This window comes from Calonectris borealis, chromosome 3 (genome assembly GCF_964195595.1).
Source record: "Calonectris borealis chromosome 3, bCalBor7.hap1.2, whole genome shotgun sequence".
Classification (NCBI taxonomy): Eukaryota; Metazoa; Chordata; class Aves; order Procellariiformes; family Procellariidae; genus Calonectris; species Calonectris borealis.
In genome coordinates this window covers 33,688,720-33,708,151 of record NC_134314.1, presented here as the reverse complement: position 1 = coordinate 33,708,151, position 19,432 = coordinate 33,688,720, and the positions used below count along the sequence as shown (strand labels likewise).

The following is a 19,432-nucleotide window of genomic DNA, read 5'->3' as shown; positions in this document are numbered from 1 at the left end:
AGGACTGTAATGTCTGTGAAAACAGATTCCTTTTTTTTTTTTTTTTAAAATAACAAAATGATAGCTTTGATGTGGAAGGTGAGCAGAAGCTTGTATGTCACCTAAGAAAAAGAATTTGAGAGCTGAATTCACATAAGAAAAAGAATTTGAGAGCTGAAAGCATTCTTTTATTTCAGAAACACCGAAGAGTGGGATTGTTACAGCAACTGACAGTTTGGGCTATGATGCTAACGTATTAACAGTTCTGCCTACAGGGAACTGAGGTTGAACGTAACAAAAAGAGCTATGCTTGTGTTCTCAGTGGCCTGTGTGACTTTGGGGCTAAGCAAACACAAGCGAGAGAGTGTTTACTGCTGATCCAGATCTTACAGGAAGGTCATGAGGAAGAGAGAGAGTAGAGAAGAAATCCGTAGTTTTATCCCCCTGGATTTTTAAAATCCTCTTCTCTTGATGAGACCCTAGAGTGTTTGTCATACTAATGAGTACATACTGGATGAGTAATCCATTAGGGAACCTGGTAACTTGCCAGACGGGGCAAGAAAGAAATGATGGCTTCCTGGTTGTATAGTCCATGAAGGGAATTTTGCTGTCATCTTAAGATATCTGTTGAAGTGTGTTCTTTGGGTTTTCTTCTGACAGGGACAGCAATTAGCTGTCTGAGATGCAGCATAGATGGAACTGAAATGGCCCCATCTTGTGGATTTAACTGATACCACAGCTGAGTAATTGGCCATGTTTTTGAGCATCTCTTTCAGCAGGTGGTGGTTTTTTTTTTCCCCCAGTAGATTTGGGAAGCCATAAGTATGTAGGATTTTTTTTTCTGTTTGTTTTGGTTTGGGGGTTGGGTTTTGTTGTGGTTTTTGGAGTTTGTTTGTTTGTTGGTTGTTTTTTTTTCTTTGTTAGTACTATTATTCATTAATAGTAGTACAATAACTTGTATTGAAAATAACTCGGAGGCGCCTACTGGCGTACTCTCTAGGAAAGGGAATGAAAGGCATTTGGAACAAGCAGGGAGCTGGAATTTTTGTAACTTATGGAGCACTTAATGTCTAGAAAAGTTGCATGTGACATACACAAGGACAGAAGTAGAAACCGAGTATAGGTGATCTTTGTTCTTTGACAAAAAACCCAATTTTTTGTGCATGTCACTATGGATGCCCATTTGCCTCTTTTGACAGAATATCTTTTTTTTCCACTTCTCCCCTTTAAGGGAGGAATACAGACCTCTTTTTAGGTTTATAAATCACACAACCACTGACTCCAGTCACTTATTTAAAAAGAAGCTGTTCAACAACTCTACATCCCAGCATTCATTGCTTTGCATTTGCGAATAGCTCCTGTCACCATTTTGATATGTCAGAATGAGTCTAACATTAGCATAGCAGTCCTTTGAAAATCTTCTCTGTCATTGTCAGGTTGGTAATCCTGGAGAGCCTGGTTCCCGTGGGCCTGAGGGAAGCCGGGGACTGCCTGGCATGGAAGGGCCACGAGGCTCACCTGGACCGCGAGGCTTGCAGGGTGAACAGGGTGCCCCAGGTCTGCCTGGCAGCCAAGGTCCAGCTGTAAGTACTGTTTTAATGTGATTGGTATATTTTGAACGCTTAGTTGTCATTCACACCACTCCTTTTCTTGCATCAGGAGCTACATACGCATGCAAAACCCAAGTGCCACAGTAGAGTTTGAAATATGCTGTACCTCACCACAGACACATTTGTGTACCAGAAAAATCTTAGGGTTGTAGACAGTTAGGTCCTTGGGTCCTCAGCTTTCAGTTCAGTTCCATTTCCTTACACCAGCCCCATTGCTGTAGTGTGCACGTACCATGTTTGATACATGGGTGTATCAAACATAGTATCTACCTTGCTAGTCAAATTGACTTCAGCTGGGATAGTTGCACTTGCAACTGGAACGTCTTTCATTGACCAGCCAGCATTTTTCGCATCAGGCACTCTTATAAAATGTACTGTAATATCAACTTTTTTTTTAAACTATTATTTTTTTTAACCCTAGGGAAAAGAACCAACTGATCAGCACATTAAGCAGGTTTGCATGAGAGTCATGCAAGGTAAATATGCTAAAAAGTATTTGAAGTTTCTTGTGCATTTAGATCAAGATGATGATCTGCTGTGAAGGCAACCAAGATTTTCCCACTCTTATCCAAAACAAATAGTGTGGCCTCAGCAGGGGACCTGGCAGAAAATCTTCCCACATGTGAATGTGGACACAATATGAGAAAATATGAGAAAGAAGTCCCTTATTTTATATATACTTTGCATCCTTATGGAAATACCTGTTGATTCCACACTATTACTATAGTAATGAGGCAATAGACTGGAGTGTTTTTATGAAATACATATATTTTGTGTAGAAATCACTTGCTATGTTTACATATATAAAACTTCATGCATGGCTTCACTGAAAGTTTGTTTTGCTATTTGTACTCATACACTATTAGATTACAGCAAACAAACTTTGTGCGAAACAGGTAAAAAAAAAAGAGGAGTGCAGAGAGAGGCTTTCTGTAGATAACGTACCATAAATGAAAGCAGTAAGCAGATGTTCAAAACCCTAATTGTATTGCTCAGTTCTTCTTGACACACACAGAAATCTGGAGCTTTTCTAATACAATCGGGTGCATGGGATTTACCAAGCTTAAAAATTGATGCTGCCCTGTAAGCACAAAAGATACTTTTCAGTACTTGCTATTGAAGGTCCCCTCAGAGATATTATGCCTTTGTAATGTTAAGCATTTACCAGAATGAAATTGCTGCTCATGATTTAATCTAAAAATTATTAGTAGTCATTACTGTTCTTGATACTGCCCAACAGGGTATTTTTTTTTTAAACTTTCTATAAATAGGATAAAAAGGCCTTTTAAAGTGGTCTCTTGAAAGACACAGTAATATTGAGGAGGATTATAGTCAAATCAGATATGATGCATGAGTTTATTCATAATCACCAGAATTAGCAGTGAAGAGAAGGATATGGGAAAAATCTAGACTGTTTTCATTGCATACCTCTTGAGAGCCCCTATAATTGTCAATGCTGTCATGCTTTTAAAAAAAAAAAAAAAAAGAAAAAAAAAAGAAGAAATAAGTCCAAGTGGATCCCTGGAACCTTGTCAGCTTAAGGACAACCGTAACTGAAGTTCAGCTCCTGAGTAGGCTTTGCCCGCAGATTGTTATCCCCAGTCTCCCTCGTATATCTGCTAGCCATAGTTCCTGTTTTATTTCAGATCCTTTGCACTACTCCACACCCATCTTCTTAATTTTTCTTCATTGCGGACACAAAATAACTCGTCTTGCCAAGTCATGCAGACTTTATAGCAAATGACATATGGAGTTGTGTGTGGCTGTATCCAGAGAAAGTTATTTCTAAGGCATGCTTGGAAGATGGATTTGAAGTCTAGAACAGAAACTTTAAGCAAAGAGAGGACTGCTCTCATGCTATTACAGCAGTGGCCTGCAGGGGGGATGAGGAAAAGGGAATAGCTAGCTTCGAACATTCCAAGGAATGGCAAGCTGATCCTATGCCTAATGAAGAGCAAAGCTCCTGCTGATTTACCTTAAGAAAAGATCAACATGAAATGTTTAATTGTTTATCAAATGTGAGCTCACAAGCACCAATTTGAGGGGTCTCTTTCCTCTGAAAAAGGCGGCCTGCACTTACTTTGCAGGCCAATGTAGGTGACTGCCCTTATGCTTTTCAGCTGTTCCTTCTTGCAATGATGGATCTTAATAAAGATTAACAAGTGGTAACGAAGAGAGATATTTGCTCTTTTAAGAGGCAGCAATTGCATGAGTAAGTTTTTTTACTAGGTGGTTGAAATTTAAATGACATAGAAAATTATAAGGACATTTCTAAATAAACCATATATTTAAGTCATTTCAGCTTGCAAACGTTAAATGTTTAAGATGTAGCCTTCAGAGTGACCAGCTTCAGTGTGCCTATGCAGTTTCCCTCTAGTAGTACTAAGATAATACCTTATATGTAACAAACTTTGTAAATAGCATTGTACATAAGGAAAGTGCTGTACTGTGATCTGTTGGTTTCTGTAGCAGAGAATCCACATTCTTCTTCCGTGAACATAAGAATCTCTACATTCAGATCCACTTACTGCTTAATTCTGTCCTCCTGTTCATTGCAGAACAACTAGCTCAGCTGGCAGCCAGTCTTAGGAGGCCAGAATTTGGTGCTCCAGGTCTTCCTGGCCGACCGGGGCCACCAGGTGCTCCAGGGCCTGCTGGTGAAAATGGCTTCCCAGGACAGCTTGGACCCCGTGGCTTGCCTGGCCTTAAAGGTCCCCCCGGTGAGATCGGTCGTAAAGGTCCTAAAGGTAAGAAATTCTGTAACTGTCTTTCAGTTGTTGACTGCTCCAGTTTTTTGTGGGGTTTTTTTTTTTCCCCCTTTGGTTTACATATTGTGGATGTACATTGTATGCATGTAAAGTCCAAAAAGATTGTGAATTAGGAACCTAAGCTGTTTCCTGTAACTGTTGCCTCCATTGCCCCAGTGATTAAAGGGCACATTGGCCTGGCCTCAGCAAGACGTGTTTATAAATCTGTTTTTTGTCAACAAATCACTTATACAATATGAGAAGGGACAGGCATCTGCCTTGAACTAGAAGTAAGCAGCTGAGTCAGATTCCTAATATTAATTTTCCCTCTTGTGGACTTTTGAGGTTTGTGTTTTTCATATGCTGAAAAGTTCCAGCAGTGATTCTCTCTTTCCTCCACTCAGTCTGGCCCTGGACCTCACTTCAGCTTTTGGGGCCGCAAGTCTTGCAAATGTAAACAGCCAGATTCATTCGCTAATCTCTAGCCTCCTTTTCTAAGTCTATCCAGTTTCTCACGTTACAAGTGACTGATAACAATCTGCCTCTTTTATTTCGGTATAATACTTGAGCCATTTAAGATCATTGCACCATGTACCACAATCTATTGATTCTTTGGAAAGAACAAATCCATAATAAAATTGACTAACCTTACACTTTACAAAAAAACTTCGATCTAAGTTAATCTCTTTTGTTCCTGACTGAGAGGGTTTATATACCTCCAAAGGATTATACAGTAGAATTTTCTGCAAAGTCTTATGACTACTATGTATGTATTAGTTTCTATTCAGTAGTGATTTCGATTTGTTTTCTTGAAGGTAGGTTTTATTTAAAAATTGTATTTCTGCACAAAGCTGGTCTGTTGCTGGATTAGAGCATTTGTCTCAAGTTTTATTTGAAAGTAAAATTGGGAAAACCTTTGAGAGAAGGAATAGAACACAAACAAAGCAAACCTTAACAGCATTGTTGCTGTACTGTTTTAATTCAATGTAATGTCATCTGTATTTGCTGAAGCAACAAAAAATGGAGATACAAAGGTGATCTGATATGCTGAATTTGTTTCATCACACAGCAGGCTGCACTGTGTTAATATTAAAAAAAAATCTATAGAGCATAAAAAAAAAACCCAAACAAGCAAAATGCTTTGTTTCCTATCACAATTGTCATCAAATTCCAAGTTACCTTTCAGTAAACCTTGAAATACAATTACAGATTCAAGAGAAGTGGTGAATGCTCTCATGTGCAAGAGCTATCATGATGCTACATGGCAGGCACCCTGAAAAAAATCTCAATGCTTCACTCTGAGTTCCTGCTAGTTACCAGGGTTCCACAGAGGTCACAGGGATGAACTGACTTTCCCCATCCATTTGGGGAGTTGTCTGAGGTGGGAGTGAGAAGAAAAGGGTACCTAGGACATGTGGTAAAAGAGAAAAGGAGGAGGATGTTGAGAATGGTTTAGAAGGGCATGATAAATAGGAGAGAGAAACACAACAGTATGTTACCATGAGATAGAGCAGAAGATACAAAGGTACAGCATCAACAACAGCAGAGTCAAAAAAAGCTGGCTCATGGAAGGCTGTTATAGTTACTTTAATGAGCAATCTGGGGTAGTGAAGGAGGGCAGAATCAGAAATAAGAAGTTGGAGAAGTTTGGGGTAACCAGCAGTAAACACTATTCCAAAGTGTTCAGTAGCTGGAAATAGCAGAAGTATATATGGGTAACCTGACATCAGTGCTTCCAGTAGCTGTATTTACAAAGACAAGCTGAATCTCCATGTTGACTAGCCAGTCTGAAGCGTAGACATAAGATTCCTCCTCTAGTACCCTGTGTGCATCTTTTATTGAAACCTGGACTTTTGTACTGACTCCTGTTTTCTGCTGTGCCATTTCTAGGCAAGCACCAAACTTAACAGTCTATTCCAACTCTCTTCACTACAGTACAAGAAAGTATGGAAGTATAAAATAAAGCTCACTCAAACATTATTAGGCATATACTTGCAACTTTTGACTTGCAGCAAAAAAAAAAAAAATCAAGTGTTTACATAAGATATTCACATGTGATAGATATATGCACTTTTATGGAATATATAGAGTGACCAGAATTTGAAATTTACAACTAAAACAACAAAAAAAGTTTCATCTTACTAAGATGCTTCTTGTTTGGAGCAACATATGAGTTTGAAGAAAAGCTGGGCACTCACTAAAGAAAAGTCGCCATAATAGCTGTATATGAGAACAAAAAGTCCTTTGTTTTACTTTTATGGGCATCTTATGTGGATGTCAGCAGAATACTGTAATGTGTGCAAGGCAGCTTCTCTTTTCTTCTCTGCACTAGCTGTCTCGAGGACCAGCACCTGAGAATTTTTACTTATTAGCAGAGTTCACATGGTCTTGTAAAAGCCATTTGCCAGTACCCACAGTCTGCATTCCAAAATAGCCTGTGTAGTTCTGTGAGTTTGGTTTATTCCTGTTATATATGCTATGGCATATTTCATGTGGTACTTACTGTCCAGCCCAGATGTTTTTTTTTTTCCCCTCCAACATGTCTGCTTCTGAGTATAACTCAAATGGTGGAAAAAATCCAAACAAACCCCAAACCTCTTACAAGGACATCATTCAAAGATGCTAAGAATATATAGAGCCACCTGAATTCTTTGCTTATTAGTCATTCACCTCTGAGAGGGAACTTACTGAAAGTAATACTCCAAGCAGGCTGTAACTAATATTTTGTGACTTTGCTTTAGGTGAACCAGGAGAAAGAGGAGAAAGAGGATTTCCAGGTAGAGGACTGAAAGGTTATCCTGGACCAAGAGGTCTTCCAGGTAAATATAACAAGGATGAGGATAAAGACGAAAAGATGTAGTAAAAATTTATTCAGAACTGATAACTCAAGCTGCCTTGAAAAGATAAAAGGAGTCCATTGAGCAATAAGCTTCCAAATAATAGTACTTCATCATTTTTATTTCATAAGGTAATAATACAGTGACAAATCAGAATTAAAAGCTCTTTTACTAAAGAGCTACCATCCCATTTATCTCAGTGTAGAAAGATTAGGAAAAATGTATACAAAGCATGAAAAAAAAAAAAAAAGAGGCAATTGCATGTGTATATATGTGTATGATTGCCTCTTTTTTTATATAAGTATTTCTTTATATATAAAATAAAACAAAAAAAGGCCACAAGCCCCAGATTATCTCACTGGCAGCCACAGCAGTCTTCAAAATCTCCATTCATAATTTAGGACATTCAAAATACAATTCTCCTTTATTTTTGTGGTAATTAATTGCAGTGTTATGTGAGAGGGGTCCAGGTCAGATTCTTGCTCATAAGTGCAGCACAACTGGCCTCTAGTGGCCAGTGAATGAAAATAAATATATTATTTCCATGGGTATCTCTCTACAATGCGTTTCTGTATGTATATATACAGACAGAAACTACCAAAATTTGTTCTCTTTGTAAAAAGGAGAAAAAAAAATCAGTTGAGTATATACTGATACTTAGGACGTCTGTGAAACTCAGAGTTGTTGTCTTCAGAAATTTATCATTGGAAGAGGCTTACTAAAATCACTATATTTCATCCCTTCATTGAAGATTTAAAAGTAAAAAGATACTTCAGTGCTCAGCAGTTCCACTCTATACATCTATTTCCCCAACATATCTGAGTGGAGAATAAAAATAAATTCTTGATACATCTCTTTCTGGAGCGCTAACATAACTCTGAAGTAGTGAGTAGCATCTACACCTTCACACGCATCGCATTGCCAACGGGGTTGTCTACAGTGCTGCCATCAGTTACACGGCATAACTTTTTATAGCAGCTCATCTGCTCCAGTATAACTGAGGAGGGTTGGGCCTGAAATTTCGTTGCTGCAGATGTGTAAACACAGCCTGGTTGTCTATTAGAGGAAAACTGGCTCTCTAAGTAGGCACCTCTCTGGGGAATCCACTGAGAGCAGTAAAAAGCCATCTTCATACGGCTTTTAAGAACAGGATGTTCGGTAAAGCTACACGTATACTAAGCAAGTAATATGCTGCCAATTTTTAGACCTGCATCCACTTTTCCAGGTGAACCAGGCAAACCCAGCTATGGCAGGGAAGGCCGTGATGGTGAACGAGGTCTCCCTGGGGTGGCCGGTCAGCCTGGGGTTCCTGGTCCTCCCGGCCCTCCCGGCCCTCCTGGGTACTGTGAGCCGTCGTCTTGCAGAATGCAGGCTGGACAGAGAGCTGGTAAGAACATGAAAGGGCCATGAATGGGCAACGCAAGTGCCACGAAGTGTCGGCATCAATTTACTTCCTGCACAGACAGCTGAGAAAAAATAAGGAACGAAGGAGAAATACAAACAAGGAGAAGCCTTTCAACCAAGGTTTCAGCAAGGCCTTTTTAACACACTGGTTGTACATTCCTTCTAAAGGTGTACTTAGCAACACAAGCTGGAACAATGGTGCTTACAGAAATACACAGGTGATGCCTTCTGGCTCTTTCTCCCTTTGTGGGGGGGAAAAGGCACTTGTCTATTTTTATTTTTATTTTAATAATGAGTTTCTGTGATTTCTCCTCCTCCCCTACTTAATTCCTGTGTATGATGTACAGTGAAATAACATGTCTTCAGCCATCAAATAAAAAAGGAACAGTTTATTTACTTCAGTTGTAGCTATTGTTTTGTGCTTATAAAATAAATTCCAGCGCACTCCCAAGCAAATTACATCACTTCATGCACAGTCATTTCATTGTACGTATGTGCTGTACAGGATATGCTAAGCCTCCCTCAGCTTTTCAATTCAATTCTAGAAACACAGCTGGGAGGCTGTTCTTATGAAAACCTGCCACCCTGACACCTTTTATGCTGTAAATCTCTGTAAAGGTACGATCACTGGGTTCTCATGAATAAGCCATGTGGAATAACCTTTTCATTTGCCACTCCAATTTGTGTTGCATTTATAATTTCCTATGAAGCCTATTCCAGCTTGCCTCTGTCTATGTTAAATTAAAATAAAAGGCTAGAGGCCGCTGTCAAGGGAATTTTATAAAGTTTTATAGTAGAATTGCAGATTTTGAAGTAACATATGTGGTTGTACAAAAAACCCAAATAAATAATATTTTAACCCTGTGCTGGTTTTGGCTGGGATAGAGTTAATTTTCTTCCTAGTAGCTAGTATGGGGCTATGTTTTGGATTTGTGCTGAAAACAGGGTTGATAACAGAGGGATGTTTTGTTACTGCTGAGCAGTGCTTACACAGGGTCAAGGCCTTTGCTGCTTCTCACACCACCCCACCAGCGAGTGGGCTGGGGGTGCACAAGAAGTTGGGAGGGGACACAGCTGGGACAGCTGACCCCAACTGACCAAAGGGATATCCCATACCATACGATGTCATGTTCAGCATATAAAGCTGGGGGAAGAAGGAGGAAGGGGGGGACGTTCGGAGTATGGCGTTTGTCTTCCTCAAAAATACTCCTTACGTAGTGCAACAAATAAAATGTTAGTGGTAATGACAAACTGTAGTTTCATCAGCAAACTTTTATTTTGACTATAAAGTGTGTAAAACTGTTAAAAAGAAAAAAAACCAACTGATAACAGAAGGAAAATATTATTTTCCATATGTAATGCATAAACATAATGAATCAAAAGAAGCAAAAAACCCCCAACATTTAAATACAAATGTGAAGTGCTTTAAAAAACATAGTCTGAAAAATGCATAAAATTCCACAATGGAAAGAAATTAATGTGGGAGAGAAAACATTCACATGTAAAAACCAAATAATTATTACAATCAAACAAATTCAACACTGAGGGTCAGTTCAATGAAGAATCTATGTAAGTGGATAGCTTAAGAATTTGACAAATTTTCTGCCTTCAAGCTGACTGGTGAGTTTTAACTTAAAATACAGAACTGAAGAATAAATCCTCAGGCCCATCATAAGTTGGTGTGGGACACATGGGTTAATCTAAGTATTTACCAATTCTGAATCTTGTGCAAGAGTGGAACAATTTTATCTGAAGAGTGGTAGACCGTATACCAAAAAATATCAGGAACTGAATTTTAGTAACAGCACATTCAAGTAAATAAAGATTTGGAAAATAAAAGCAGGATTATGAATTTAAAAGAAAGGCCTATCAACTATGGTGATACAGAAAAAATAGTGCTAGGTTAAATAAATATATTTAGAAGGCACAAAGCAAAGGGGTTGAGAGGTTTCTCAAGCCACTGACAGCACGTTACCCGTTCTAACCAGATGCTCCTGGAATCTCGGTGAAGTCCTGAGTAAATCTTGTTCTCACCTCTTTCTGGTTCAACACTATAAAATGCTATGAGATTTTCTGAACAAAAGACTAATGAAAATCACTTTTACCCATCAGGATCTCTGCCGCCACTCCTAATTCTAGAGGTTTAACGGCACTGTGATAAATACATATTTTACTTGACTGAAGTGTAGGCAGGAACCAAGAGAAAAACAGTTTAACAACTGTCCTCAAAAGGATAACCAATTCTTCATGATCCAAACTGGAATTTTCAAGTGGTGACTGCAACGCTTTCCCTGCTAGGCTACTAACAAGTATATCAGTAACACTGCTGCCGAATACTGCACTAAGATATATATGTGTGTGTGTGTGTGTGTGTGTGTGTGCATGTTATACATACATAGTTTATGTATGTGTATATATATATAAAAAGTTTTCTGCCACAGCCATCACTGGGTTTGGGCAACCAAGTACCGGCTTCTACCAAAAGCCCTTTGTGAATATTTCACAAAGGCCAAAGTGTCTCTAGCCAAAGGAGGAGTGGTGGCTCTAGAGCACCAGCTGGAGCACCCAAATGAGGCAAGAAAGCACGGCTGGGGAGGATTCCGCGAGATTTTGCTTCCCTGAATACTCTAGTTGTGATCAGAGTCTACAGAGCCAAACACGTATCTACAACTAAAATTTGCTCTTCCTTCAAAAAGGGGAAGTGTCAACAGATGGTACTTTCAAGGTGACTTGAAAGACGGCGCGAACAAGAAACCGAGTCCCTTAGTTTCAGAGATAAGAGTGTTGGTTCCTCCTAGCAGAGCCTAGCAGTTGTGCTCCATGTACAAGCACATGCTGCATTTTTGCAAATGTTTTTAAATTGCTTAGATAATTGGGTGAAATGTGTTTGCTTGACCTGCTCATCAGGTATTCTTATTTGGCCATGTAGTTTCTGCAGTCACTGCAGAATGCAGTCACTGCATCTCCTCTGCTCACGGATCACAGTAAAGAAGAAATGTCTTTGTTTTGTAGGGCATGTTACTCCCATCTGATTTGTTACAGATTCAGTTTTATTCCCCTCCCTCAATCTTTTCTTTTACTGTTCTGTTTTGTTTGCTGTGTATGCATTCAAAAGCGCTCGTAAAACTGTGGCAGCTTTAGACAACATATGAAGCAAGCTTGCTGAAGCCACTATGCAATTTGAAGAAAGAAAATCATGTTAGTGGTCAAATTATTACCTAGCATCCTTTAAAATGCCATTGATCTGGGAGTTCTCTTTTTTCTCCTGGGAGAGTTAGGCAGCAAGAGAACAATGAAAATACCTAAAGTTACCTAAAGTTAAATGGTTCAGTGAATCAGTTTCTTGAATAAAAGTGATTGTCTCGTATTCAGACAGGAAAGTTATCTGCATCTGATTCAGAGATTATATTAACTTCCATAAATTATATCTATCTATCTATCTATATAAGGCCAAGGTTTTTCACTTTTTTTTTCCTCCAGGCTGTGGAGCCCTAAGTTTCACCAACCCGTAGGAAGCACAAGCCTGACCTCGCTGTGGTCAAAAGCAAACCCCCCACCCCGAATTCAGCCAGCCCAGGCTTGCAGCCCCGGCCCCGAATGCTCCCCAGGGCTCGCTGCTGTGGCTTTCTGCCTCTCCTTTCTCTCGTTCGCAGTTGCATCCTCCCTCTCGTGATTTGACAGGGAAGGAAAGGTTGTCATTTCTGACAGAACCACGTACAGGAAGTATGTGAAACATTTCCATTTCCACCCAGAATCCTATTTCAGATGTAAATGGCCACATAATAATGTAAAAAGCAATTTTCTATCCACTTAATACATTTTCATTGAACCGAACTTTAAATATTGCAAACCAAAAATACAATGAAGGAAAGAAGCAACCAGTCAGCACGTACTGTGATTCATTCAGTGACAGCTGCATATCATTCAGAAATGAAAGAAAATAATAAAATAAGGTATGTCATTGAAAATCCTTCAAATACATTGACTGGGGACAGAATATATTTACACTGAAACTTCAGTAAATAATTAAATGCATTCGTGTTTGTAGAACAGCAGACTCAGAGATAAAACTGCTAAAAGACATGTAGACTACATTCTTATTTTGGTCTAGAATCTGTAACGTTTGTTAGCAATTAATATTTGAAAACCACATTTCCTTAAGGTATCGTGAAGCTTGAGTTTTCCACTTGAACACCAACCAAGGCAAGGTCATGGTTAAACTTGTTCTCCATGGCCTGCACCCACCTACATGTATGCAGATGGATTTAAACATCCATCCAGTACAATCTAGTTGTAGTGGACATAACATATTTCAAGGAAAATGTATATGAGACTGTACATCCAGAATCTAACAAACACACGATTAAAAAACCCCCAAAACCAACATTGTTTTGATTCCTGAGATACTTCTCATGTTCTAACATGTCACATTAGAGCAGTGGTTCTACTGCATTGGTAAAATGCAAAGTTAGGGGGTGGCTTTACGTGGTGTATTTGGAGAAACAAGTTTATAAAATGCTGGTTTAGCCCATGGGTTTTTTACAAGACTTTTATGTAAACATTACAGAAAAAGAAGAAAAAAATTGAGTGTACGCTTACATGAAAAATAGTATTTCACCCTTGTGAAAAAGAAGCGCCAAAATATTTTGTGTGATTATCCATTAATTTAAGAAGTACGCTTATTTAACAAAGCTGTGCATGTCTAACATCTGTCATAATCCACAATCACAAAATGTAAAGGGAGGATGGATGATACAATCAATCCTGTTTCCATATCGCAGTGCTCTTTTAGCATTGAAACCAAATCCAGTTTAAGACCAAACTATTGATGCTTAAAACATTTCTGAGTAGGCTGCACTGCTACGCCATCGTACAAAGCATGCTGTTGCAATTTTTGTTAACCGTAGCGGACTCCCCGCTCCCCTAGAGACAAACATCATCACAGCGGACATAAGCGATGCCTGAAAGCGGGATGTCCGGCTACTGCATGTGCTTCTATAAAGCGTATCTGTACAAAACACAAATAAAAATCTAAGCAATATTACCCGAAAATAATGATCCAAGAAAGGCAGTATTTCTGCAAATACTACCATGCAAAAATAAATGGATTTTAGAAAAAAAATAGTCAGGCTCAAGAACAAAATGGGAAACACTGACTCTTGTGCTGTGAGTCTATGCAGCAATACCAGCAAGTCATTTCTTGCGCTGCTGAGCGAGTTCAGCCTGGGCTTTACCCGTTGTACTGGAAAAATGTTTTGAACTCCACCGTGTGGACAAAAGGAGGTGTGTTGCAGCCTCAGAAAAGTTTCCCTCTTACCAAGTTTATTACTTTCCTTAGGCAAACTGTAGTTCTGTACATAGCTATTTGAAGAAAACCCCAACATGTTCTTAGTAGACGATAACGCAACTTGCCATAAAATATGGCAAGTCTGACCCTGAACTAGAACAAAGCTTAGAGAGCTTTTAAGAAAGGTTTAAAACATTTTGTCAAAGATATTTCAGTTCAAAGTCCTGTGGTACATAAACATTCCCAAATCAGAAAAATATCTTGTGCTACTGGAAAAAATAGTCCTCCATGTTTAGTGCCTCGCAATGCGTACTGCAGCACAGGCTGCTCAAAACAGATATGAAAATGATAAAGCAAATCGCAAAACAGATTAAGATCACTCTGCCCTCCCCGGCCCCTTCCCAAAAACTTAAGACAACATCAGTCTGAAACTGCAAAGAAATTTCAGGGGCCAAACTGAAAACCATGCAGAAGCACGTTTCCAGCTACATTCTGCTTTCAGTTCTAAAGCTATAGCGTAGGAGCAAGCCAGTGTGAAGTAAAGTTAAGCTGGGATTAACTCTGTTCTACCCCAGTGAAGAACGTGGCATCTTTAAAAAGGTATCGAGATAGCCCGTATAACACAAAATACCCGTTTTCTCACATGAGAAAATGAAAGTGGGCTTTTAGCAAAACAAAAAATAACGCAACAAGATAATTACCAAAGTTACCTGCAAATAAATTCAAAGTGTTCAAATACGTTTTAAAAAGACCTTTAGATTTGAGCCTATAAAAAGAAAAAGGCATCTGTAGGAAACATAGATGAAAAAATAAAACTTCTTCAAATATAAAAAGTGTTCTGCTTTCTGATAAGTTCAAGTAAATTAACATACAGCAATTGCATCTGGCAAATAACAGATGCTCGGTTTCAGCTAGCTAAAAGCCCCAAAATATACACATACCACTAAGGCGGCGCAATAGTCTATGTACAGCCTTCCAGGACGGGGGCTGCTTGGAAACCTCTCAGTCACGCAGATACTCTTTACAAGACAGCACCCTTTTCGATATTATCACAGAAAATGAAGTTTAAAATTAACTTAGGAAGTAAAAAAATATTTAGATTTTTACATATATTGGAATTACTACAGAAGTAAAAAGAAATCAATGAAAAAAATGTTCATGCAAGATACCTGACCAGCAGTTCATTTGACTGAATGGAAAACAGTATGTGGGGCCCCGTCCTCCGTTGGCGTATGTACACCGATATATACCTTGGTGCGAGGCCCCTGGCTTTACTGGCTGGGCTGGCAGACCCCTGGCCCGGGGAGCAGCAGGTGCCTCAGGACAGACGCGCGCTCGGTTTCAAGCTGCCTCTCCCGTTCCCAGCGTTCGCGCGGCTGCGGCGCTCCGAGGAGCAGACCTGGACAGGGTGGTCAATACCACCGAGCAAACCAAGACGTGCTCCGCGGGCGCGGGAGGTCTGGAACGGGAGCAGCGCGTTTTCAGCTAAGCACGGGCGGGACCACTTGTTCCAAATGCACCTGCACCAGCGGGACGGGTGCCAGCGCCCGCAGAGCGGAGGGCGCGCTGGCCTAGAGAAGGGGCAGTTACTGCCTCCGAGGGATGGTGAGGGATGAGCAGAAAAGGAGGCGTGAGGACTGTGGTTCGCCCACGGGCTTTGATCTGTCCATCTCCATCCTCAGGAGGGACAGACGAAGCACGCTGACCCCCCCCAAGGGTCCCCAGCTGCGGGGCCTATTACAGCTCGCAGATTCCCTCCAGGGGATGGTTCCATGGTGCCCCACAGGTTTCTGCCATCCTCCTTCCTCCTGCCCTCTCCTGTTCCAGGTGTTTACGCGCAGCCTCTGATGTCTGTGTTTACTTAAACATCGCTCTTGTGCCAAGCACCTTCTTCCCTCAAAACGCCTAACTGATGAGCCCGTTAAGTGGCACTCCGAGGTTGCTCTTAGGGTATGCTTTCTCTCTCAGAAAGCGTGGCTAGGGCCTGCCTCTGCTCCCCAGCTACCCGGGTTAACTCTATCACCTCTTGCTCCGGTCTGGGTACAAGTGCTAGGAACTCTTATTCAGAACAAATGCCAACGTGTTTTGTTTTTTTAAAAGACTCCCACCGTTCTTTCCTTACTGTTTTTAAGGAAAAAACAGAAGTCAGCCAGATTAATGTCTCACAACAGCTTCTCTGGAAGCCAGCAGTTCCAGCCTGGGAACGCTTCCCTGGCGGCTCCGTACGGCTCAAGCACGGAGATCACCAAAACCATTACCAGCCTGAGGTGGGAGAGAACGACTGGCTTCCTAATGGTGGGGCAAGAGCCCTCACTGCTGCTTTTGTACTAGGGGTTAATTTTGAAGTTGTGGGTTGCAGCTGTCCACGAATAGCACCTTCACTTTCTATTGCACTGTGGCAAATTCCTTAGGACTAATCTAGGATCATCTGTTTCCTAATAATCAGGAGTGAAACTTCAGCCAACCTTCCTCCCTCCTTTTCAGAATCAGCCTCTGTATGATTGATTTTCTCCACCTTTTCTTTTGCTGAACCCTTTGAGCTCTATAGGATTTACTCTTTGTTCTGTTTTGCTCTTCCCTGACAATGTCTGGTCCTGTAGGATTTACTCAGTGCCTACAAAACTACAAACAGTCGTGCTCTCTGTAGTTTTGTAATTTTTCCGAATTTCTCCTGAGCTCAATTTTTTGCAACCAGTTATTAGGACCTGTGAGTTTTGCCTTCTCCTGTTTCCGCATTCTTCTCAAGTTTATTTTGGCACACGATTATTGCAGGAAGAAGAGGAAAACTGTGCCATCCATAAGATTAGAGGCTTGTGAAGTTCCTTCTTGGACTGTCTCACTGTGTACCCACCACCTCTGCTCCAGAACAAGAGGTCGTCTTTGCTGTAAGCAGACATAACGGCAGAGTACCTTGGTTACAGGCAGCGACACGACACTTACTTACTTACTAAGTCCATGAAATGTGGAAGTTAGAAGATGTGCCAGTTCTCAGCTAGGAGCACCACCGCCAGCCCCTAACGGTTTAATATCTGGAGAATACGTTTCCATGCCTAAACGAACGTACAAGCCCTCAGTTGGGACAACGTCCAGCCAGGAGAGACGCTTCTCGGGGCTACACCTGGCGAATTCCCAGTCAGTCTGAAGCTAAATGTTGGATGGGGTTAGAGAGATCATAAACACATCTTCGTTTCCTTCTTCAACATCGAGGAAGTGACTGAAATGGTGGGTAGCGTTCGTGGTGCATGACACGGACCCGGTTCAGAAGGTGCGCCGGAGCCTCCTCGAGGGACGTGGATGTTCTGTCTAAACAGAGTTGCCAGCGCTCCAGCTCAGGTCCTGCATTCGCCACGAACGGGTACGCTTTAAAACTTCAGAACTGCGTTTTCTCCACTTAAACTTCACCACCAGCAAGAAAAATAAAGCCAGCTTACGTACTGAGGCATACATACTGTCTCAAGTTATAATAAAATATTTTTTGTTTTAAGAAAGAAGCTTATGAAAATTATTTGGGCCTATTTTCTCCTCTAAACAAAATAAATACGAGAAACGTAACACATGGAATGCACTCTGGAAAATATATGTCATCATTTCATAATTATGACACTGCAAATAACATAGAAAAAGGCTCAGTTCTGTGCCTTATAAATTATCTATATACCATGCAGTGTCAAGGAAAAAAAAAATGCACCAAGTATTTCAAAGATTAAATTAACTTATTGAGAGGAGTGAAAAGCGACTGTGAACCCAAGTGTCTACGGGAGAGGGTTTTTATTTCCCGCTGGTGTGTGACCGAGTCTGTGATACGTGGTAATAGCAATCTGCCGGACTGCATCTTCCGTTGGGTCCAGGAGGCCCCTGCGGTCCGGGTGAGCCTGGCGTCCCCGCTGGGCCCGGCAGGCCAGTAGCTGGTAAGACAAAGCCAGAATTAGCTGAGTCCTCGCGTGCAGCGCCCCGCGCGTCACCACCGACGCTCAGCTGCGCGCCACCCACCCCCGAGAAGGCAGGTGGGTCTGACCTCATGCTACGACCAAGCTCGGGAGGAAAGGCACGGCTGTAAAACCAGCGTGAAAACCAGGAGAAAGGCCTGTTAGTTCATAAATAACAGCAGCAGAAATAAATCTGGAGACTTGTACCTGCAGGGCCGGGTGGTCCAGGGTTACCGGGCAGTCCAATTCCAGGCTCGCCTCTTTCCCCTTTCTGTCCTCTATAACCTACACAGAATAAAGATATGAAAATAAGAGCGTCCTCTTATTATACGCAGCGATCTTCCATATATGTTGTTGACAGGAAATTATCAAGACATATGTAAGTGGGAAAACACATGCTCACTTCTTTTTCTGAGACTGGTATTTTTTTCTGAGACAGCTCTTACGTTTGTAAGTTCCTTCTGGAAAATACGAGCATTTCTAGCAGTAACTGTTGCATTCTCTCCCAGAGGACTCTCGCTATGTTCAGTAGCCGGACCTTTCCCCGAGATTTTAAGTTACCTTCCTGAAGCTCCTCTAATGAAGGACCAAATGCGTGTTCTGCTCCAGGGTTACCTGTTCGATGAAGAGATGTAAAGCACCAACCCAAAGGCCATCTGGAGTTGACCAGCCCTTCTCCGATAGCCCACAAACTGAGCGAGACTTCGCCCGCTCCCCTCTACATAGATCTTTATGTCTGCACTTTTTAGACTGTAAACTGGCAGTTGTATGCTTAGATATTCCCCTGTATGTGAGAGAAGACCCACTCCCCCTCCAGCGTTACACAGCTGCCCTCACGTGGAATGAGGCGTCTTTAGACCTGTGCAGATTTTGGGTTCTAGCATGCAAGGCTACTTTGACCCAAGTGGCTGTATATTGTTAAGATTATGTGATTACTAATTCTACTTTGAATATTTGTGTCCGTTTTCTTCACAGGCTATAGCTTTGTATTTATCTAAATAGCTTCCATCTTCTCAGCTGCTGCAACTCATGTCCAACCCGTTTCTTTTTCCTTAAACTGTTTGTAAAAAGTTTTATTAGTTGGAAACACTCTGGCTGCTTTAGAGCAGAGGACTCGTGGCTATCGGTGTAACATCTTGCTTAATATTTCAAGTTAAGAATCCTTCTACAAATATACCTTTTCTGTTTAGACCATGTAATTTATGTAGGACAAGGGATGATGTTCCTTTTTAAAGAAAAAGTGTGACACCTGCCACAACCCCTTACTTTAAAAGGGATTATAAGGAAACCCTCCTCCCTCCCGAACACCTCAGACATTGGCATGTAAGGTGACATATGTTGAAGATTAATTGCCAACTTCTGGTCACATTTGGAATTGAATTTGTTCTGCTTCAGGGACCAGTTTATTTCCAGTGTCGCGTTTGCCATACAATAAACTTCCTCTTGTGAACAGCTGTAACTTAGTTTGAATTAAAAGAGAAGAGTCACGGCTGACCAGTCAGCATAGCGGTATCAATCCACCTGAGCTCTCATGAAGATTAAGGGGCACTGGCAGATGGGTGGCAAAGGTTGTCTTGTCAGTGTACTGCAGCCTATGGCAACACTGGTACCTTACAGGACAATCCAGAAGGAAACTATTGTG

General features: G+C 41.0%; 2 protein-coding genes across 2 annotated transcripts in view; one reads left to right on the top strand and one right to left on the bottom strand.

Annotated features, from left to right (window-relative positions):
* The first annotated feature begins 57 nt into the window (after nt 1–57).
* LOC142079942 (uncharacterized) lies at nt 58–9,450 on the top strand. Its single transcript, XM_075144618.1, has 6 exons — nt 58–78; nt 1,416–1,562; nt 2,011–2,065; nt 4,148–4,336; nt 7,078–7,155; nt 8,399–9,450. Exons 1-6 carry the CDS (start codon nt 58–60, stop codon nt 8,581–8,583), a joined length of 675 nt encoding a protein of 224 aa, XP_075000719.1. The 3' UTR covers nt 8,584–9,450.
* Nucleotides 9,451–17,614: 8,164 nt separating this feature from the next.
* Nucleotides 17,615–19,432, bottom strand: part of COL19A1 (collagen type XIX alpha 1 chain) — a 211,131-nt gene continuing 209,313 nt past the window's right edge. Inside the window, exons 50-51 of the mRNA XM_075145288.1 lie at nt 17,998–18,075; nt 17,615–17,769 (exon numbers count right to left, since the gene is read on the bottom strand). Of these exons, the coding sequence (XP_075001389.1) occupies nt 17,633–17,769; nt 17,998–18,075 (215 nt within the window). The 3' untranslated portion in view covers nt 17,615–17,632. The remainder of the gene's footprint in view (nt 17,770–17,997; nt 18,076–19,432) is intronic.

Excerpts from the sequence above, each read along its gene's own strand:
- LOC142079942 (XM_075144618.1), top strand. The coding sequence starts at position 58 with ATGATAGCTTTGATGTGGAAG. Across the intron at positions 1,563-2,010 it reads CTGGCAGCCAAGGTCCAGCT|GGAAAAGAACCAACTGATCA; the intron begins GTAAGTACTGTT and ends TTTTAACCCTAG. Across the intron at positions 4,337-7,077 it reads CGGTCGTAAAGGTCCTAAAG|GTGAACCAGGAGAAAGAGGA; the intron begins GTAAGAAATTCT and ends ACTTTGCTTTAG.